This window comes from Pteropus medius, unplaced genomic scaffold, assembly GCF_902729225.1.
Source record: "Pteropus medius unplaced genomic scaffold, Ma_sr-lr_union100, whole genome shotgun sequence".
Lineage (NCBI taxonomy): Eukaryota > Metazoa > Chordata > Mammalia > Chiroptera > Pteropodidae > Pteropus > Pteropus medius.
Window position 1 is genome coordinate 2,624,407 of NW_024345601.1, and position 17,874 is coordinate 2,642,280.

Genomic DNA, 17,874 nt, shown 5'->3' on the forward strand with positions numbered 1-17,874 from the left:
CTATGCCCTGGATAGAGTTTGACCATGACTCAACTCCACCCAGTTGTTACCACGGTAGAATATAGGTTCAGTGTGGCCAGATGAGATTTCTCAAGAAATGCTAGATGCTTTCTTTTTAATGTAGACTCTTGGTTTTTATTTTTTAGTTTTAAATCAAACAAACACACACCATTGTGAAAGCCAAGTAAAATAGCACAGTGGTGTGAGCTTGCCCAGTGGGCCACCATTTTTACCACTCTGATTTTTATTTGGCAGCTAAGTAGAGATTATGTGGAAGATAATGAGGCTGGCACTGGGAGCAAGACTTAAGGCAACTAGAGACCTCTGTTAGAAGACCTGTGCCAGCTGTCTTGCATATTCATGGGACAATGCCTCAGGGCTGTGAGGCAGGGGTCATTCTCAGCTATGATGGGCAAAAAGTTCGCTTGTAGTAGAGATGAATATGGGTGCAGAAGTAGTTCTTCTTTCCTTGACAAATCCCTTGTTGTACTGAGTAGATGTGAATGCTGGCTGGTGCTTAAACAAATGGGACTTCACTGAACCCCACATGACATTTAGAAAACTTTTTGGTTAAGTCCTTCCTCAATAGATATGGTAAAGCCATGGTACATTACTGTGATGTATTTAATTCAACTTCAACTGGATAAGTAATTTTTAAAAAATCAATTTTTAAAGCTGGATGTCCTTTCTCTGTGAAAAGGCTGCAGTAAAATTTTATTTAGTAAAAAAAAAAAACAAAACAAAAACAACCTCAATAAGTAGTGGTCATTTACTGCAACTGAAATTGTGGAGGTAAAATTCTCTTATTAGTAATATAATTTGTTTAACCATATATCACTATACATAATTTTGGTATTATTATATTCATAGTTATTATAAACCATGCACTGAGGGCTTTGGTGAATGGTTTAAGTGCACAATATTGAATACTATGTTTGGAGGTTTGAAACCTCACCAGAACTACAATGAGCATTGCACTATAAAAGAAAATGAAATTTAGGTAACATTATACCAGTTTAGTAAGTCATGCTTTAATGAATCAGGAAAAGTCCTTGGTAGAACATGGTAGGACTAAAGAACAAATTGAGAGCTATTCAATTTGTAAAAGTTTCAGTGAGTTATTGTTCCAAATAGTTGGTGTTTAGATGAAAAAACAAGAGGTAGAAAAAATAAGGTCCAAAGTGAAAATTAGCCTACTACAATCCTGAAATATAACTGCATTCTGATAACCCGTATAATTCTTGTGTGTACTCAAAAGCATTTTTGCACACTTCTAAACTATAAAGAATTAGAGAAGTTAAAGGAAAAGTAATGGGATAATGTATTTTTCATATTCACACAACGACATTTTCACAGAATAGGCAAAACTGAAGCTAGGATTTTAAATCCCAAGGCCAATAAATTTGTCCACACAGTTTAGCAGAACTCAATAAATCAAAAAGGATCTATGGGGAATAAATTCATATTATGTCATCAAAGTAAAGAAAGAAAGAAAGTTTAAAAGGAGGGCATGAATATATTTAGTAAAGAAGCACCATCAATACTAGCTATTGAAACTAGGGAGCTCTCTGCCACTAATTAAACTGCCACTAACATGTGATTGGAGAGTATCAGATGACTTTTCAAGCATTCCATCAGATGATTCCGATCGAACACTGCCAGCATCACTAGCTTTTGGGAGCCCCTTGGCTACCCCGTTTCCCTCAGCAAATTAATAATTTATGATGGCAGGGACCGCTAGTGGCCTACTTAAAATCCTTTCTCCCTTTCTTTCTTAGTAACAGACTCCTGGGAAATATGCCCAGCTGAAGAACTACATTTCCCAACTCATGATCGAGGAGGTAGGTAGTCAAGAGTCAGCAGTCCTTGGGTAGGGCAACATAAAAATTCATTTTGCTCTGGTCCTTCTTCCTTCTTGCTTCTTGCGAATGGAACGGTTGGAGTCACAGCAGCCACTTCAAGATGTTGAGAATGAAAGACACATATTAAAGATGGAAGAACAAAAGATAGAAAAGGCTGGGTTCCAGATGACACCAGGGAGCCACCTTACCAGACCTCAGTTGCTTTTCTCCAGATATTTTTAATGAGAGAAAGAAATAAACTAATTTTTGACTCTAGCTATAAACAATAAGTTCTAGAATTTCTGTGTCATAAAGACTTTTAAAAGCCATCAAATGTAATTTCTAGACCACATCTATGAGAGGAGGAGGGAGGAAAGAAAGAAGGGAGAGCAAGGAAACGGAAAGACGGAGAGAGGAGAGAGACAGAGGTGGTGGCGAAGAACTCATGCTCTAGAGCCAGATCACCTTGGCTCAAATCCTAGTCTGACACTTTGTCATTGTCGGACATTGGACAAATTACCTCGACTTCACTGCACCTTGGTTTCCTCCTCTATGAAAGAGGGATGGAAGTGGCATGGAGTTACAGCAAGGATGATATCAGTTAACACACATGTGACAAGTGGCAATGACTCAGCCTCTGTCAGGTGTTCCTACTCCACTCCCCAGCCCTTTACCTGCCCTCCATGGAGGCATCTTGCTGTTTCCTGGAGCTGAACATTCCCTTTTGGTAGAGACCCTGACTCTCAGGAAGTTCTTTCTTAGGATGAGTAAGAACCGTATTCCCATCACTTCTGGTGGTCTGTCCTAATTCTGCTTTCTGGGACCATGATATACAATTCTAATTCGTTTCCCATGTGAAAATCCTTCAAGTATGTGAGGATTTTCAATCTTCACCCCTCTGGCTAAACATCTGGGGTGTCTTTGAGTTTTTGGATATTCTTTCTCTTCTTAAATGTGACTCCAAGAAATGAATATAATACTCCAGGTCTACTTCTGTTTTTGTGATGTGTTCTGTGACACAGTCATGTTCAGTATGTAACAGGCTCATCATCTCTATATTGCTGTCACAAGTTCTACCTTTTGTCAGCATTAATGCTTTTCTTTCTCCAATTAATTCCACTTTGCTGGATACTAACGTTGCTGCTGCTTCTAAAACCTCTTTGAATCTGCCTGTCACTTTTTGTTGGTGCACTTTTAACTATCTTTTCATGTTTAAAGTTTGGGCGTCATTTTCGTTTGGGTATTTCTCTTGTATTTTGAATTTAGTGTAAAACAGAACTTTGGTCTTGTAACAGGGCAGTTTAAAACCATGACATTCACTGTCAAAATTGTTTTTTTTTTCTCCTTATGCCATTGTCTTTTATACTTTCATGTTTAAGCACTGTGGCTGCTTCCTTTGTTTTCTTCCCTGTGGTTGCATAAATAATATCCTAGTTTATCATCTCCAGTGTTTGAAAGGTGAATTTATTTACACAGTTCAAAAGCATTCTTGAACCTTATTTTCTCTAAATATAAGAGTCAAGACTGAAATATCACCCTTGACTTTGCCCATTTAAGACATTTCGTATTCTTCCCTGTTTTCAACAACTTGATCTTGATTAGATTTAGATTAAGATTCATTATTTCCTATTTTGCTTTTATTCTCAGATTTACAAAAATGATTTAGATTACTTTTAAAATTGTTTGATGTTTGCTACTTGTCTTTTCATACTATTGAGAAGTCCTAAATTTTCCTTTCTGTCTGTTATTCATATATACATTACAAAATAGAGGTCATTTTTCTGAAGATTTACACATAAAGAATGACTCTTCTGTCTTCAAATAGGAGAGACTTAGGTGGGCATATAATTATTGAATCTCCATTTTCTTCAAAATTCTGTGTGGCTAGTTTCACTTTTTTTATGCCATTTAACACTGGAGAGGTAATTTTTTGATGCCTGCCTTATTTTTGTTCTTTATTTTCTTTGGGTGGGGGGTTGTTAATCTGCTATTTTTCTCTTGAAGTCTGTTCATTTTTTCCCAATCATTCTTATAGAACCAAAATTTTATAAGAATGTAAGTAGTTTGAAAATTTTTACTTTGACTGGAATATGGTCAACTGTACAATATAGTTTTTAGGTAAGTAAAGTTTTCTTCTAACATATCTTCATTGTCTCTTCTATTTGTTTAGGTCTCTTCTTTGAAAAAAAAACAACGATCTATACATCGCCTCTGTGTCGAACAACTCTTCTCATCTCTTGCACCATATGTTCCCTTTTGCCCTTGGCCCTCTGTCTCTGTCCTGCAGGGGAGCTTTGTGCTTTGTCTTCAGCAACACTAATGTTGTACAGCAACAGTTGTGTCTCTTGATGGGGATTTAATTTCAATCCTTTCTTACTCTTCCATTTCTCTTTTCATCTAATCTCAGCTCAGCTTCTGCTCTTCAATGACTTCGGCTCCCATTTCAGAGCCCAGGTGACCAAATTATTCTGAGTATGATAAATAGTTTCCTGCAAAGTCAGTGCATGTGTGTGTGTGTGTGTGTGTGTGTGTGTGTGAATCTTGCATTTTGAAATACTGTCAAAAGTCTGTTCTCTGATTTTTCCAGATGTTCCTTTCTTTTATTCCATTATATCTTTTTGTTTCAGTTGTCTCTTGCTGTACAAAACACTCACACTAAGACTTAGTGGTTTAAACAATCACCTTTTGATTACTTCTCATGATTTCGTGGGTCAGAAATTTGGGTAGGGTTGAGCTAGGCAATTCTTTTATTCCATATATTATCCATAGAGGTCACTTGATGACAGTCAGCTGGTGGAGGGTCTAAGATGGTTTCAACCGCATGTCTGATGCTTTGAAAGAAATGGCTGGAAGAGCCATCTGGAGAACTTATGTATGGCATCTCCAGCACAGTGATCACAGGGTATCTGGATTTTCTACATGGCAGATCAGGGTTCCAGGAGCAACTGTTCCCACAAAGAGACACTGCATGGCCCTTTTTCCTGGCCTCGAAAGTCAGCCATATCATTTCCTTTGTACTCTATTGGTCAAAGTGGTCACAAGCCTGACCAGATTCAAGAGGGGGCAGACATAGACCCCACCACTTGGATGGGAGAAACCAAAGAATTTGCAGCTTTGGCCACTTTTCTTTGACCCCATACTGTTATTTCCCCCTTTAATCATCCTCAAATGCAATGAAATCTCTTCATGCAAGGGGCTGTTGAATGACAGGGGCTCCTTTCTCAGGCCTTACCAAAGAGGCAAAGTGCTATGCTCTCCTTTCTGCCCCTTTGTAGCAGGCTCCCTCCTGGGGCTGCACAGTTCTGGATGCCACACTCTTATTTACCCTGTCTAAGACATAATTAGCCTCTGTGAAGACCACATCATACTGCTGACACACATTAAGCTCACCATAACTAATGCCCCAGCAGCTCACTTTCTTGCCTGGCTGTATGTTCTTGCTCTACCTGCTGGTTGCTAGAGTCACCTCTTTGAGAGTCCCTGCCACGGATTTCTGATGGTCAATACCAGATTCATTAAACTTTGAGTTGACAAATTTTTATTCTTCCTCTTTATGATATGACCCAAATCCAGGGATGGGGCAGGCATCTCTCTTTCTCTCTGCATGATTCTCAATGAGCCATGGAGAGTTGCTCAGGTACCTCACTTGTAAGCTATCTCAGAGTGATTTTCAGGACCAACATATGCTCACCAAAAAAAAATCAAATTGATAGGCAGGGTGGGAATCAGAGGGTACTGAAAGTGAGCTAGATAAATCTTCATCTTCCAAATAGAAAGGTCACAGGTAAAGTCAGAAGTTGACAGATCAAATAAAAAAACTTCTAAAAATGCATTATTTAGAGTTTTAGGAATAAGTATTGAAGAACTAACAACAGAAATGCCTCAATGTATTTGTCCCTGGAAAGAGGGCTTGGAAGTAGAGACCAGCCCTCTTCAATGCAACCCTGCAGTATAATTTAATTTTGTACACGGATTTTCTGATTAAAAAGATTACGCGATGTGCATTTAGATATCAAAAATACTGCATAATATTTTACAATGATACAAATCATTTAAAGGTCTGATTAGAGGTTAAGGATTGTAATTATATTTTTTAACAGGCTGTCTTACTTTGGGTTTAAACTTTATTTTCATCATCTTAATTTTTTTTAATCACAAAATTGGTACAAAACTATAAGAGAGTTGGGGAGAAGGGAATAAGAAAAGAAATAAGAACTAGAAGACGTCCCAGTGAATTCAGCTGCCTTGTTTTGTATCATTCTATGTACCTTTGGTTTTTATGTCCTGGAAAAATTAAATTGGAGCTCCCTTTATCACTTCTTCATTCCATTTTTACCATTGTAAAAAGGGCAAGAGCTTAATGTGCCACAGACTAAAGCTGCAGGGGCAGCTGGACACACAGGGGCAGATGTCTGAGTCTTCCACTCACATTTTCCAAAGTTTGCAGTTGCAGGCAGCAGCTGGAACTCAATGGAGCAGATGAAAAGGGGCAAGCCAAAGGGGTGCATGATGTTTTCTTCTAGTCTAATGTTTTAAAAAGATGAATACTTAACTATCAAAAAAAGTATTCCTCCAGTTTATTTTTACCCTTTCACTGGGAATGAGGAAAAAAAAAAAAAAGAAAGTACTCAGAAGCTGATCCAAGCCTTGATACTCAGAGTATGGTCTAGTTAGTCACTGGCAGCATCTGCCTCACCTGGAAGCTTGTTAGAACTGCAGTATCTCAGCTGCCCTCACACCCTCCCTTGCTCAGAATTTGCACTTTAATGAGATGCACAGGTTAGTTGTCTGCACATTCTGGTTTGAGAAGTGCTGCTCTAAGACACAGATGAGAGATTCTAGGTTGATAAAATTCAAGTCAGTGATTCTTGGCCTTGGCTTAGAATCATTTAGGAGCTTAAAAACTACTGATGACTGAGCCCCTATCCCATAATAATTAAAACGGAGCCTCTCTGGGTAGAGTCTAGGCATAGGTATATTTCAAAAGTGCCCCAGGTGATCTCAGTGTGTAAGGCTCAGAACTGCAAGTAAAAGATACGAGGATTTGCTCAGCTCTCTTTCCACCACCACACAATGCCTCCTCCTGGCTTGGCTATGTAAGGAAAACTTGAACACACTCATCCCACCAACCTAGTTGAATCCATGACCACTCACAAGATGGCCTAAGACAGAACCAGATAAAACGTGGCAGTGCCAGGGGTGGGGGTGGATTACTCCATACTTCTCAGGAACAAACCACAGGGAGGCCTATCCAGGTTCCTGAGATTCCTGGGAGAAATGTAATTAAAAGACCAATCTTTGAGTAATAAAGTAAATCTCTTTTGATTAAAGAGATGCCCTATTTTGTGGTCCATATAAAATGATTATGTGTGTTGCAAAGTGAGAATATTAAAATTTGCTTCCCTAAGACATTGAACAGCTTCAGTTGTATCCAGCAATGCTTTCCTCAAATGTGGTTTAAGAATTTAATCAAAATGGACAGCATGGTCACTGGGTAATCAATCAGTCACATTTCCTAGTTTTATAACTGAGAGACAAAATAAAATAAGGGTTGACAGAAGGTGCGCATGTTTGAAATACTTTAGCGTGAGCCCATCACCACTGCCAAATGTTAGCCTCTTGAGGCATAAATTAATTTCCCACGAATGCACGCTGGGTTGTGTCTGGATTGTGCTCTGATGAGTAGTAAGTGTTAGACTTTTGGACAACAGCTTGAAGAATGACATTTCTCCGACTTGTGTGATTTTTTTCCTCGAGCAGAATGTTTTTCTTGGAATGGGTTTCCATGAGAGTTTCCGGCACAATTCTGGTGATGTGTGCAGGCCATTGCAGGGCTCTTTAATGAATACAGCATGGCAGCTGTAGGGTGAGAAGGCATGCCCTTCTCCCCAAGAGCATATGCCCGGTAAACACAATAACCGTTAACCATGGAGATGGCCATGCGCGGCCTCACCTGGTACTGCTGCCCAGTGCAGAGGATGAGGTGGTCGTAGAGCACGATTCCCTCCTGGGAAACCACGACATGCTTGGCTGCTCGGTCTATTGCAGTCATCCTACCAACCACCACATTGACCCAGGAGCACAGTGACATCAATGCATGATCTTTATCATTAAAACAGTGGCTGTGGGGAGAGAAGCTCCATCAGTGACATTTGAGCAGCTGATAGTCGGCATTAATTAGACATCTGGTGAGTTGGTTCAAGTGGCCTAGTGGGCAGAGTTTGTGCTCTTGCTGTGAGTTTACCAGGACCAAGGCTACATACTAGGAGATTTTTTGTTATGAGACAGTCATAAATTGACATCTTTCTCTTAAAGCTAAATTGTTCTGTTTGGCATAGGCCAGTCAACAACAGGGAGGGAGGGTGTGTGTGTGTGTGTGTGTGATCATTAATATATACCCTTTCTTCTGCTTCTATTTCATGGTATGTATAAATTTACTTTAGCTGATGAATTGTCATATTGACCATATACTCAAAGGGAACGAAGAAGAAAGTGACATCGTTAAGGATTCCCAAAGGCAGGGGTCAAGGTCTTGAATATTGAGAATACTTCCTATTTGCTAAGCTTCTCAATAAATGACTCATTCTTAAAATGAGTGTATGCATTTGTGTCAAAACAACAAAACACGTTATGTTTACAGGATATATCAGGGAATTACATTTGCAGTAAGTGTAGACCCTGGAGACTTTTTGGATTCACTCTGTAGAGCAAAAATGATTTGTGGGGAACTGATACTTCTGTGAACGACAGGTCCAGGGGGGATGGGTTTTCTTGTCCGGGTTCCATTTGAGTTTGAGCACTGTACTACAATGTAAGAAAAGTGGGTTTCTTGTGGCTTCGGGTTTATTTAAAGAGTTTTGTGAGGGTTGTTTCCAGAACTTTCTGATAGGTCTGACCTCCTTTACATGACTCTCTTAGTGATCCTGTTCTGAGATCATTACAAGAGTACAGGGTGGCAGAATAGTGTTTCATTTGTCTAGTCTTCACTGTGCCAAGGTATGTGTCCTTACCCTGTCACTAATGAGACTGGACCCTGGGGAGTCTGCATCCCCTTTCAATACTTCAGTTTCTTCAGCTCTCAACATAGCATAATTTTCCTCCCTACATGTCTCGATCATTGTAAGGAATGAATGTGAGAATGTAAGAGATGCTGTTTTGTCAAGTGGGATGCATATGTGAAAGGTATTATTCTAAATAATATTAATGATACATAATCCTGTTTACTCTCCTTGGATGCAAACAGGACTAAAGTGGTAATGGGAGAACATTTTTTCTTTTTGATCCACTCATCACTACACAAAAAGAATTCTAGTAATGGATGCACATTAGACCCCGTTATAGGACCTGTGAAAGAGAAGGGAGCTCTGGGCTTTGTATCTCTCCATGAAACAACACTTAACAACAAGAAAATTTCTTCTTAATACGGAAAGAAAATTGGGGGCTGGCCTGTCACAGGAAAATAATAGAGAGCGAGATGAAATTCTGGTAGCTTTACAGGAAAACAGGAAACTTCATTGATTTTGTACATTCATGAGAGACTCACAAAGGATTGTTCTTATTTGCATCACAGTCTGTTCATAATAGAAACAGTACTGTCAGTCATCCTAGATTAGGAAAAATTAAATATAGTTAGTGCACAGGGATTAATCTTACGAGGAGTTGCTCAAAGATAAAAGTTCTCAGGGGAAATTTGAGAAAGGCTAAGACAATGTTATTTTTAATGACAGTAGGACAGTCATATTGATAATGTCAGAATGCATATTTCAGAGTTAAAATTTGAAGCTCTGTCCAGTGGGAACGGGCACTTGGGAACACCATTTTTTTTTTAGGAACCTAAGAAAGCATTCAAGAATGTGGGGTGCTGCTTTTACTGTCTGTTACTACACTGTATGACTTTTCTCAGTTTAAAATATCATTGTGTGGGTGATTACTATCTGTTCTGGATATTAATATCCATTCTGAATATTACTATACATTCTGGACCTTCCTTAATTTACCCATCAGGCAGGCAAAACTAGACATTAGAAACTATAAGTGATATGTTTCCAAAATTATTTCCTAAGCAGAGTTAGTGAGCATTAAGATTCTAACATGGCAGAGGCTGTCTCATGGCTTAAGGACAAGAGAAATACCTCCACTAGGGTTCTCTGGAAAAGACAGAAGGAATCAAAGAAGAAACATCAATGAAACTTCATTCTTTTTAAGTGAACTTGGCCCTGACTCGAAATGATACGAAAGATTGTCTTCATAGAACAATCTGGAGACAGGCAATAAGAAAAAAGCAGAAATGTGGGATGGGGAAGTTTCTGGGAGAGGACGTTTGTTCAAAGTTGCAGTGTCCCCATACCTGGTGTCTGTCACAAGACTAAGCCCAAAGCTCAAGGTGCAAAATTAGGAGTAACCCCAGGGGAGCAAACGTAAGTATGGTAGAGATCTGCACTTCATGGAATCAGAACCCTTCAGAACTGGAAAGAACCTCAGAGGTTTTCATAAAGGATTTATCACGACACTCTTAAAAAAAGGAGCATCACAATTAATTTTCAGTTATTCAGGGCTGATTATCCAATTAGTGGATTTCTCCTGCTTCCTGTTTCTCCTCTCCTCCCACTGCCTTCCTTTCTGCTGCATCCGCAGCATGTCATTAGCACCTCCACCAGAAACTGGACAGGGTCAGAGAAAAATAAAAACTGGCTATTACAAAAGTAGAAACAAAAAGAATAAATTAAAACACTGGTTAGGGCAAAGCTCAGAATTCATATTTAAAATGAGGACTTTACATTATTAAATTTATAGATGCCAATAGCCTTGTTATTTTTAAACTCTGCGACCAGAAACAATTTTCTCTATTGGCGTATGAGGACCATTTGGAAAGTAACACCCTTTTTAATTTGTTGTTTCTAGAATGATGATAACATGTAGTTACTCATCCAGAGACAATTGGCTATGTTATTTAGTCACTGTCTATAACGTGATTCAGATGACTTTCGCAGGTATTTTTAGAGGTAATTTTTATCTATTCAACATTATTTATTGAGCACCTACTATGTGCCGACCACTGTCCCAGGTGCCGGGAACACATCACTGAACGAAAAGGCAAAATATTCCTACCCTCATGGAATTTACATTGTAGTTGAAGGATTCAGAATATAAAGAAAAAACAATTTTAAAAGGCAAATTATATAGCATTTAGAAGGGTTTCAGTAGCAAGAAAAAAACAGCAGAGTAAGGGGAACAGGACTATGTTAAGAATATTGGTTGCAAATGAATGAGTGGTCAGGGGAGAGCTCATTGAAAAGCTGACATTTAAGCAAAGACTTGGGAGTGAGAAAACAAGGAACCCCAAGTGTAGACTTGCCTATTGTGTTTCAGGAACATTGAGGAGGCTGGTGTGGCTAGAGTGAAAAGAACAAGGGCAAAAATGGTAAATGATGAGGTCAGTGAAGTAAGTGGACAGGGATAGATATTAGGTTGGTGCATTCTAGAAGTTTCTGTGATGATGGAAATGTTCTCTAGCTGTGCTGTCTGATATGGCAGCTACTAGCCACATGTGGCTATTTGAGCACTTGAAATATGGCTAATGCAATTGAGAAGCTGAATCTTTAATCTCATTTAACTCTAATCAATTTAAATTTAAATAACCACATGTGGCTAGTAGCCACCATATTGGACGATACAGTTCTAGGTCTGTTCAGGAGTCGATGTGATCTGACTTATTACATTTATGCAGCACTGCTCTAGTTACTGAGCTGAAAATGTGGAGAGGCAAGGACAGCAGCAGGGATACCAGGTGACTTTCCATCCAGCCACACGCAGTTCCCACACAGTATCACACCAGCAGAAGGTTAGTACTAGCTATCCTCTCTTATAAACTACCTAACACGAAAACCTTTATCAAGCTGACTGAATTAAATTCCTTGTGAGACATTTATCAATAACACCAACATTTCCTGAGAATCATGTAATTTAGAAAGAGGGCAATGAGGGAAGGGGATGCACATGTGTTGATCCCCTAGTCTTTGTCAGAACTTGCTGTTATGCCAAATTTAACAAAAACTCTAGCAAGGTTAACTTATCAGACACCTTTCACAGTTAAAAAATTCAAAGCTCAGAGAAATGAAATCACCTTTGTGGTATGGGCAGGATCTGAATTAGCATCCACCAGACCCAAAAGCCATGCCTCTGGCACCCTAATGATGTCCTTCAAAAAAAAAAAAAAGTTTGTGGTCTAATAAAAGTATTAGCTCGAAATAAGCGTGGTTCTGCTAGTAAGAACTTGCAGTTTTTCTCACTGTTTGAAGGCAAAGTAAGTCTTTTTCACAGTTGAAAGAGGATCTCTTCGTCATGGATTCTAAAATGAATACTCTGAGAGGGAACAATTTCCTTCCTCCTCATTGGAAAAATTGGAACACTGTTTTTAGAGGCAGGGAGCCTAGTAATCCTTGTACCCTTGTTCTGCTACAGGAAATTAAAAGTAGTGGAAGCTGTGTGATAATGAAATGGCATTTTCTAGAACAGCTGTTGACAAATAGTGATTCTATTGGGATGCAAACAACAAAGCTTGCCCAGACTGGCATAAGAGGTCTCTGCTGATCAGCCCCGATTACAAATGGTGTGGTAGGTGTGAGACCCACATCTCAGTAAGGTGCTTGGCCTTACTTGGCCCAACTCTGAACCTTGGGGGAGTTGCCTGGCTGATGCAAATATAGTCACCAAGGTCCCTTGCCCTGCCATGTCAATCAGAACCCAAATGCAGGCCGTGGCTGGGTCAGCAGGCTCTGTCTCAGTTTTTGGAAGAGGGCCTACATTTTCTCACAAATACAAAATGGCAGCCAGACCCTGCCATTTGCCATTAACAGGTGTGTCCTTGTATCTCCTAAGTGACATCTATACTCCAGGAGAAAAGCGTGCCACATATCCTTTTCCAGTCTGAAATCTATTTAACATAAAAATGACTGCACACAAATTAGGACATTTTGGTCTCAGAATGAAAAAGCAAATAGAATTCATACTCGCTTGCTAAAAACTTCCTTTGTTCAGTGCCCAAAAGTTTTTTTCCAGGGAGTCCGTGTGTTGAAATCAGGGTGAGATTACTAAACTTCAGGTGAGAGCTAAGGAGAAAACACAGAGACACAAAAAAGAGGTAAAGCACGATTCAGTACAAATTTATTACATAGTGACACATGAACAATGTGGGGATTAGTCAAAAATCCACATATAACTTTGACTCGCCCAAAATAACTACTAATAGCTTACTGTTGACTGGAAGCCTTGTTGATATTGTAAACAGTCAACTAACACATGTTTTGTATGTTATATGTATTACATACTGAATAAAGTAAGCTAGAAAAAAATGTTATTAAGAAAATCATATGGGAGAGAAAATACATTTATCCTAATTATTTTAAAAATCCACATATAAGTGGACCCACACAGTTCAACCCTTGTTGTTTAAGGGTCAGCTGTAATTCAATTTAACCTTATTTCACATGTCATCCAATTGTTAAGTTTTCTTCAAACTCAGCAACTCTTTCTGCATAAACTTTCAAATAGAACCAATCATTTAAATGAAATAAGCAAAATGGCACGAGAGCAACTAGTTACAGAAACTACCAAAAGCTGCGGCACTGTAATGGCAGACATCACTTAATTTTTAAAAATGTGATTCTCAGAGTAAAATAAAATCCCAAATTGAGAGGAAGGTAAATTTAGTATAAATTAATGCAAAGTTGGAATTTCAGACTACTAAGAAACTGCTTAGAATCATAACCACAGTAGCTAAAACTTCTGAGTGCTTACAATCAAGCATTTTGCATGTCTCTCATTTAGTCCTCAAAGCAAGACAATGAGGTCAGTAACATCACCTTCCCTATTGTATTATGTGGATGTGAGGCACAGTGCTTTGCTGGAAACCAGACGGCAGGGAGTGTGGAGGCAGGGTAGAAACCCAAGCTGTCTGGTTTCAGCATCTTCTCATCTAACCTCTGCCTTCATTGCCCTACAGACCCTAAAGTGTTGACAAGGATCGAAAAATAATCTAATTCTCATCGATCAATATTAGCTTTGTGACTTTCAGATATATATATAGAGCGAGCAAAACTACCTCATATTGGCATTAGGGCCTGAGGCCCGCACATAGGCATTATCATAGAGATTAAGCAATTTGTGCTGGGGGCGGGGGACAGGTTTTTATTGTCGGTATTTCATGACAAAGAAAATCAAAGTTGGAAATGGTAGGTAATTCGTTCACAGTCATGACGCCCAGAAGCAGCAGGGTCAGAAATGAAAGCCATGTCTTCGGACCCCAAGGAGTGCTCTCTCCACCCATCCAGGCTGTCCTCTGCTTAAAGAGTCCTATGAATAGTGTTAAGTAGCACTCCCAGAGTATGGAAGTGGAGGCTTCTGAAGAATTCATGTGTTTAAGACTCATTCTGCGTTTTCCCTTTGGTATTGAAAATATTCCTGCTGCAAATTTGCTCTCCAGCTAGAGTCGGCAAAATTTTATGAGTGAGCTGATCTTTTCATAGGCTTCAGGATGATGATAAATTTTTTTTCCTGAAATCTCTTAGTTCACATCTTCCCTTAAACCAACCAAATGCCAAAAAAGAAACCTTCACCAAGGTCTAGAAAAATACCTGCCCTCCTTTCCCATGAGGAAATTGGGAATTTTCCAAATGTGGAATGCTATCCATTTATTGACAGACTGTTAACTACCACTAAAAGCAGGAGACTTTTGATGACAGCATGGGCCAGCAATGTAATAAACTCAAATGCACTTGACATTTAAAAATAGCTAAATATTATGAAAGGTTTTTCTCTAAAGTCTCTAAGGATGTGTATTATTTAAGAATGAATATTCTTATTTGATACAAAGAAAATCGAGTACATTTTATCCTCTAATAATAAGAATAAAAATTTTGAATATGTTCAAATAACATAAAGGTCACAATTAACCCCAGCTACTTATGGCTGTCAGTCTGTAAATGCAAAATGATGACAGGCCTTTGATTTATTATCATTTAATGGAAAACACAAATAATAATGTGTTTATACCGACTGCAGTTAAAATTTATTTTAGCTTTGGTGCCTGTGTGATGGAAAAGGGGTTTATGTTACACTAATAATACAGTTATATGCAGGTCCTTCTTACAGTTGTTACAGTTCTATGTGAATACAAGATTTAGTACTTATCCAGCCATATCTTTTACTACAAAAACAATCCCTTTGTCATTGAATATTTTAAATGATCTAACGACATGAATCAAATGGCTTGTAAATTTCATAAAAAATTTATCACACTGTAGTATCCTGAATTGTGCTATTGTGCAATTAAAGATTTCTTCAAAAGATTTGGGAAGAGAGGGCATTTCTGGATTTTATCTATAAAGTAACCAGCTTTCCATTCTTTTTCTTTAGCCTTAGCCAGATTCCTTTTGTATTCTTTGTTGTGGTTGTTCTGGTCCTTTCTTCAGTCTTCAAGGTCACTACTTCAACCTTTCTTATTCTCCCTACTATTCCCCTTCCTCATTCTCAATCAAGTACTTCTCCCACATCACAGAGAAAACAGAGACCAGCCACCAGGCAACCCCTTCCATCTGTTTCCCTTCTTGCCCCCTCCAGACCATTGCCATCTGCAAAAGCATTCTTCCTCCCCCCTGATTCAGAAGACATTAACCCTGTCTCCTCTTTATGTTCCTCTTGCATCTCTCCCTATCCCTATACCAGCAAATTTCTCTTACAACTGCATTTAAGAAACCTGAAAGTAACCAGTCTAGTGCTGTTAAGGTAGAGTGATGAAGTCAACAGGAACCATGGCCCTGCTTCTCTGCTTTTCCAAGGTGGCTTCCATTCTTGAGGTCTCCTCAGGTCCAAGGTGGCTCCTAAAGCTCCAGCCATCACATCCAATATCCATATTATAGGCAGAAGGAAGGAGATATGGGTAGAAAGGACTGCCCATTAAAGAGCCTTTCTTAAAATCTCACATGACATTTCTGGTCACCTTGCTAGAACTCAGTGACATGGCCACATGCAGCAGCAAGAAAGGCTGGAAAACGGGCTTTTTGTTTGTTTGTTTGTTTTCAAGAGAAACACAGTGCTTTTTCTAAGAACCACATTGCCCAGGGTTCTGTTACCAAGGACGAAGTGCAGAATGAATACTGGGAGGCTACTAGAAGTCTCTACTCATGTTGACCTATGAAGAAAAGGTGTGTGGTGATGGGGGAAAATCCTTGTATCACTAAGAGACCAAGCAGGAAATCAAACACTGACCCCACAAGGTTTGATGAAATGAAGGCAGAGGCATGTGCAGAGTTCTGGGAATCAGTAAGAGACGGGGAGTCACCCAGAGACAAGCAACAGTGGGATGCCATTATTGATGCGAATCCTGAAGAACAAAAGATGGAGGAAGTGGTGAAAGCTGGGTCCATGAAGGAGGCCCCACCCAGGAGCTGCAGCCATAGAACAGGATGAGATAATGTTGTCTTAAGGTTCTCTTGCTTTTTTCAACCAGCTCCTCCCTTGCCCACCTATCCCTCTTCATGTCTATTTCCCTGGGTGAGGTTATCTACCACTGTGACTTCATCATAATTACATTTACACGATAGCTTTCTCCTGAGCTCAAAACCTAATTTCCAAATGTCTATCAGTCCTAATGGGGTAACTCAATGGGCATCCCAAATTCCATATGTGTCCAAACAAAGGTCTTGTAGGCCCATGCCATTTCTCCTTTATCTCCATCAATGGGATGGCCAACTAGCCACCTTCCAAGTTAGGAATTTGGGAGCCAACTTCAGACTCCTACCCTCTTTCTCATTTCCCACACGTTCAATTACTTTCACCTTGTCCACATTTCTTGAATGCTCCCCATCTGCCATTTCTAGGACATATATTACCTTAGCTCACCTTCTGGACTACAGAAATAGTTTCAGAGTTAGTTTCTCTGTTACAAGTCTCTCTCCTGCCCATCTTCCACACAGCTATTGGAAACCTCTTTTTAAATTAAATTCAATTTCAATAATTCTTAGTTTTAAAAGTCTCTATATTTGTTCACCATGTTGGTACCAGCAGAGTAAAGACCATGGGCTCGAGATTCAGATTTCCTCAGCTGGACTCTCAGCTCTAGCACTTTCTAACTTTTTGACATTGTGCAAGTTATTTAACTTCTCTGTGGCTGTTTTCTAGCCTGTAAAATGGGAATAATAGAACATAATGCCACATAAGGGTGCTGTGAGGATTAAATGAAATAGTATCTGTAAATGTTTAGAATATTGCCTGCTGCATAGAACATTTTCAACGAATGTTGACTATTTTTATTAGCAAAACGTTAAATCAAAATTCATGAGCATGGTATATAGGTAATTATGGTCAAGGCCTAAACTAACCTCCTCAACCTTCTTTGTAACATCAACCTTCTTGTGATTCAGGAAAGTTCCTTGCCTCTTTCATGCCTTTATATAAAATTATCACCAGAATTTCCATTTTTCTCCAACTTTATATTTTTTATTTAATTTTAATCTAATTTAGAAACACCCAAATATTTCATTTCTTAAATTTATAACTAAGAGCGTCCAAAATCATGAAGTTTATAATATACAGTTCTAACAGATTTTAGCTCTCTGAGGATGAAATATGAAGATCAAATGTTTAAGACTTTTAATTTGACTACCTATAAATATTTTAAAAGTTCCCGCAAATAGAATAGCGGGTCAGAGGGTACATCTTGGGTTTGGGCATGAATTAGACAAAATGGCAGGAACAGCAAAACCACAGAAAAAGCACAACTCTAAGATCTAATAGTGTTGGCTTAATGTATATAAACAATATCTAACATTATTGTGAGCCCTCTGCTCTGAAAGCAAAGGTCACCATGTCATGGAAAAAAAAAAGTTCAAGTTAAGTGCTCAAACCAATGAAACATTAAACAAGTGCACCTGCATTTTCACAGCAGATAATTCCAGTGGGGATTTCACGTTGCTGTGGATACAAAGGGAGGAACAGCTCAGAGATACTTGTAAAGCAGGGAGGGATTAGAGTATCC

The 17,874-nt window shown here is 39.0% G+C and overlaps 1 protein-coding gene across 9 annotated transcripts in view; it reads right to left on the minus strand.

The window, feature by feature from the left end:
* Positions 1–17,874, minus strand: part of CFAP61 (cilia and flagella associated protein 61) — a 269,668-nt gene that overhangs the window by 74,128 nt on the left and 177,666 nt on the right. For all 9 annotated transcript variants that reach the window (XM_039874360.1, XM_039874366.1, XM_039874364.1 and 6 more), the window contains 2 exons: positions 12,851–12,949; positions 7,795–7,963 (listed from right to left, as the gene is read on the minus strand). In XM_039874360.1, the coding sequence (XP_039730294.1) occupies positions 7,795–7,963; positions 12,851–12,949 (268 nt within the window). The remainder of the gene's footprint in view (positions 1–7,794; positions 7,964–12,850; positions 12,950–17,874) is intronic.